Source organism: Primulina huaijiensis, chromosome 16 (assembly GCF_012295235.1).
Source record: "Primulina huaijiensis isolate GDHJ02 chromosome 16, ASM1229523v2, whole genome shotgun sequence".
Taxonomy (NCBI): Eukaryota; Viridiplantae; Streptophyta; class Magnoliopsida; order Lamiales; family Gesneriaceae; genus Primulina; species Primulina huaijiensis.
In genome coordinates, this window is record NC_133321.1 from 3,265,797 (window position 1) to 3,270,492 (window position 4,696).

The 4,696-nt window shown below is 35.4% G+C and overlaps 1 protein-coding gene across 1 annotated transcript; it reads right to left on the minus strand.

Moving 5' to 3' along the window:
* Positions 1–911: 911 nt before the first annotated feature.
* On the minus strand, positions 912–4,377 carry LOC140962017 (auxin-induced protein PCNT115-like). The gene is made up of 5 exons (XM_073420858.1): positions 4,006–4,377; positions 3,079–3,279; positions 2,030–2,202; positions 1,835–1,937; positions 912–1,411 (listed from the first exon to the last, which is right to left on the minus strand). The coding sequence occupies exons 1-5, from the start codon at positions 4,231–4,233 to the stop codon at positions 1,085–1,087; spliced, it is 1,032 nt and encodes a 343-aa protein (XP_073276959.1). The 5' UTR covers positions 4,234–4,377; the 3' UTR covers positions 912–1,084.
* Positions 4,378–4,696: the final 319 nt, after the last annotated feature.

Consider the following 4,696-nt stretch of genomic DNA (forward strand, 5'->3'; position numbering starts at 1 on the left):
GTTGCTACAAACAGTCGTGAGCTTATCAGTTATAGCCTATCAGCTGATCTTTCAGCTATAAACGTCATCAGTTAAGGAAAAAGACATTCAACCGATAACTGTACAAAAGCAGATTGCAACTAGTAGTAGGATCGCCGCATTTCAGAAAAACTGCAGTGTACGATTGTCAGAAGAATGTTGACGTGGCAAACAACAGATAGAAATATTCAAATCACATTCAATATTACCGTTGGAGGCAAAGTCTTTAAATAGCAGAGAAAGAGCAGCTGAGAAACTCTCGAATCTCCATTGACTCTGAACTCTCGAACAATTATCAACTAAGCTGTTACTCTGCTGAAATCTTTGCAAACTTCAAAGCTCACGCTTATTTCGAGCTTACAAGCACAAACCGATATTGTTGTAATCAGTTATGCTAAGTTATTTCAGTCCAGTTGAGTACTGTAAATCGTTTTGTAACTAAGATTTTCAGTTTGACATTGTTAAATCCAAGACTGAAGTGGGTCTGTACAACTCTTTGTAACGATTAAAGTCTTTTAGTGAATATCCTATCTTCGTGATAGAAGGGGTAACGTAGGAGTGTTTGAAATCTCCGAACATCCGTAAAATCTTGTGTGTTATTATTTCAGTTCTATTCTATCTATTAGCTAGTTTATTTCCGCACTATTATTGTTAACTGATTGATATCGACTGACAAGATTCTCGAGTTTCAGTTTATCACCACACTACATAGAAAGAATTTTATCGCGCATAGAATTGACAAAACCATGGCTACATTTCATTAATAATAATATTTCAAATCCCATTGCAAAATTGAAACAGGAGTAGAATAAGGAATTGCCAAGTCCCTATACCTTTTTAACAGCTCATTGAACAGAGCTACACAAATCCATTCATAATGAAATTGAGAAAGCTTCCCCATATAAACTTGACCCGGCTTGATATTGCATTAGTCTAAACACAATATGCCTTCAAGAACCGCGGCTTAAAAAAAAAAAAAGAGAGACACGAAAAGACAACAAACGAGGCAAGAAACCCTACCATTTCACTCGAGTACTTCTCGACTAAAAGATTTTCAAATGGCTTGTCACGTAGATAATGGTGGAGTGTCTGAATTACGCCATGTACTAAATCCAGACATGTAACGGTCACCGATAACCGCATCAGCTGTAGCAATGCTTTCAAGTTCCGCTATCTCTTCTGGAGTAAGTTTAACGGCTAAAGCTCCAATGTTTTCATTAAAATTCTCAATCTTTGTTGTACCTGGTATGGGACACACGTCATTTCCCTGATGATGAACCCAAGCCAAGGCGAGCTGGGGGGGAGTGCATCCCTTCCGAGTTGCCATATCATTCACTCGATCGAACAAAGTCTTGTTATGCTCAAGATTCTCTGGTTGAAACCTTGGAAAGAACTACATGCACAACGCAAATTACTAACATTAAGTTGGACCAAATAAAGAATTACATAAACTAAAAGTTAAAACAAAACTTGGGTGCCAGAGGTTTTTCCATGATCTTATCATGATCCAGCAAAAAGCGTGAATAAATTGCGGGTATATGAAGATTAGGATTACATTTAATTCAATAAACAAGCTGGCCATTTGGCTGCAAGTTTGTCAGGTCAAGCATGAAAATGAACCAAGTACTCTCTTCTGATGCAAGATTATATTGGAAACAAGATATGTTAATCCTAGTTGGGTAAAAAACAGCACGACAGTGTAACTCTTGAATAAAATTTCTACGGAAATGACATCATTTTCTTCTCGAAATGAAACGGGTCAAAACACAATTACTAGATTTTCAATTTAAAACTCAGCATGAATATTTAAGCAGACCTTTCGGAAGTCCCCTTCAGTGAAAGATTCAACCACCTTTGCACCAGAAGAGAAGAACCCTCGTCCCAGAGGACTGTATGCTACTATCCCTATCCCAAGTTCCCTATACATGCCATTAAGGAACAATGAAGTTAGAATTTTTATGTTCCCACAACCGTAAGAATGAACTTCATAACTCGTAACGAATCAAAATACCGGCAAGTGGGGACGATTTCTTCTTCAACGTCTCTTGTCCACAAAGACCACTCCAACTGCACGGCAGTTATTGGATGAACCGCGTGTGCTCTTCTGATCGTGGAAGCCGATGCCTCTGATAAACCGATATATCTAATTTTACCTTCTTCTACTAATTTCTTCAGCTCTCCGATCTTGAGATGCAATTGGTTAAAACATTACAAATCAAAGTATTAAAACGGATAAATGCAAGTTTACTGTTAGTCAGATACCCTCCAAAGATGAACTATTATCAATGGCTAGCTTAACGTCAGGGAAAATAGACTTGGATACTGTTGTTTTCCAAATGATTCCATCATGTGAAATCTTCTCAAAATCTCTTTAAAACAACTGAAAATTCATTTGTACGAGCCTTTGATTTTTAGTGTCACGTGGGCACATCCATTATAATTCAAATGCATGCCTAATTCCATAAACCTCTTACAGTAATAATACCAATACAAAGAGAAGTGGAGCTGCATTTAGATTAATGCATTTAGGTAGTAATGAAATCATTTCAAAGTTTGATTTGCGAAGACACCAAACCATAAATTTTACAAAACTTTTTCATGCGTCGAGAAAGTTTTTCCATCTTATCAGCCAATATGAGCATAATCAAAACTCAACAACACTTGAATAAAACAGGGAGATAAAAAAGTGGAGAGATATGAGGTTGCCCCCTGGCTCTTAAATTATTCTATGAATTTGTATATTTTTGTTTATCATATAGATGTGAAAGTAGGATGTCTTTTTAATTTAAAAAAAAAAAGGATGTCTTTTTCCTAATTTTTTTTATTTTATTGTTGTCACCCTGCACCAAGATTATTGCTCTGCCCTGATCGATTTCGACACATTTCAAATATAAATCAAGTCAAGATGAATCTAAATCTTGTGAATAAATAAAGTGATTTTCACAATATCAAAGTCTAGCTGAAACTCATATAACCATTTTTCCTGAATAAAAGGAAATAACCATCATCGTCAGAACAATCTACGGACATAGCATATGCAAGGCCAAATTAGAAACTAACCGTGACCTCAATTGGCACACGTGTGTCAATTCGATGTTGGTAATAAAGATCAATGCATTTGATATCAAGGCGTTTCAAGCTCGCCTCACAGGCTTCACGCACATAGTCTGGGTCGCCACGTATTTCCCTTTTACCATTGGCAAAGCAAACTCCGAATTTTGTGGCCAACTCCACTTTGTCCCTCATCCCTTCCTTCAAAGCCTGCACGAACCACATTCGCCATATCGAAAAAATAACAAATAGTTAACATTTCATACTATATCAAACAGCTTCATAAAGAAGTTATCAAAACGATTAAATATAGGAGAGCAAAGCTGAGAATCAATGTAGAAAGCAGTGAGGATCTTGTAAATGATGCTTCAAAATTCGTAAATTTCTTGTCAAAAATAAAAAAATAACTTTGAGTATTAATTTTATATGGAAATTTTCAACTCCCGAAAATACATACATACAAAATATTATAAAATTCTTTCCTAAATACACTCTTTCAAATTCATCTGTAGTCTCTATATTCATTATTCTATATATCCACTTCTTTAATCATTCTCAGAAATAATTATATATTATTGTACTTGTTAATATTCATCTTTGTAATGATCCTAAAACAATTAAACAATTATATATCATATTATCAGCCGGCACAATACATTATATATTTTAATTTTAAAATAACCTGATAATAACAACATAATTCAACATTTACAGCAAAAAAAGGAAGAAGAGATGTTTCATTGAATCATTGATAATATAATTTCTCACAATATTGAATCATAATCAAACATACCCATGTTTTTCTGCACTTCCTGAGATAATATTCAAAAACAATATTTAATTTAATCGAAAATTAAAACCATTGGAAGAGAATCAAGATTAAAAAGAAAAAGAAAAACCCATACTTAGCTTAATACTAATAATAAAAAAAATCACCTTGCCCAGGAGCATTTCGTTTGTGTGAGGCCCGTACATATCAGAGGTGTCGAGGAAGGTGATTCCAGAGTTAATGGCGTGGTGGATGAGCTTAATCATGTCGGGATCGGGCTTCGGCGGCCCGTAGAAGGCCGACATCCCCATGCACCCCAGTCCCTGAGCCGAAACTTCCAGGCCATGAGTGCCCAACTTGATTCTTGGGACGGGAATCTCAGATTTTGCCGTCATCGCTAAACTGGGAAGCACAGAGGAAGGTATACTGAAAACAAATCTAATTGTTGGGCTTTTATTGCTACAAAACCAACGATGGTGAAATATGTTTGACTTGTGAGCAGAAGTTAGGTAGCGTAATGGAACACAGAACTTGCTCACCAAACCTTAAGAGGTCAGACAGTATTATCTTATTAGGAAAAATTGTAATTTTGATTTTGTGTATTTTTTTTAATAATTTTTATAATTTTAGTATTAAATTTTTATAATTTTATGATTAAATTTCAATATTAGTTGTTTTTAAAAAATTTTGGTACTTTTTCGATGTGATGCCAATAAATTTGACGTCCATATTATGCCTACATGTATAATGTAATATGAGACTCGGCCAAGGGCTGAATCAAACAAAGATCTGAATCAGAACCGGCCCATATCGGTTAATCGGGTCAATGGGTTTGACTCAGTACCGTGATTGGAATCG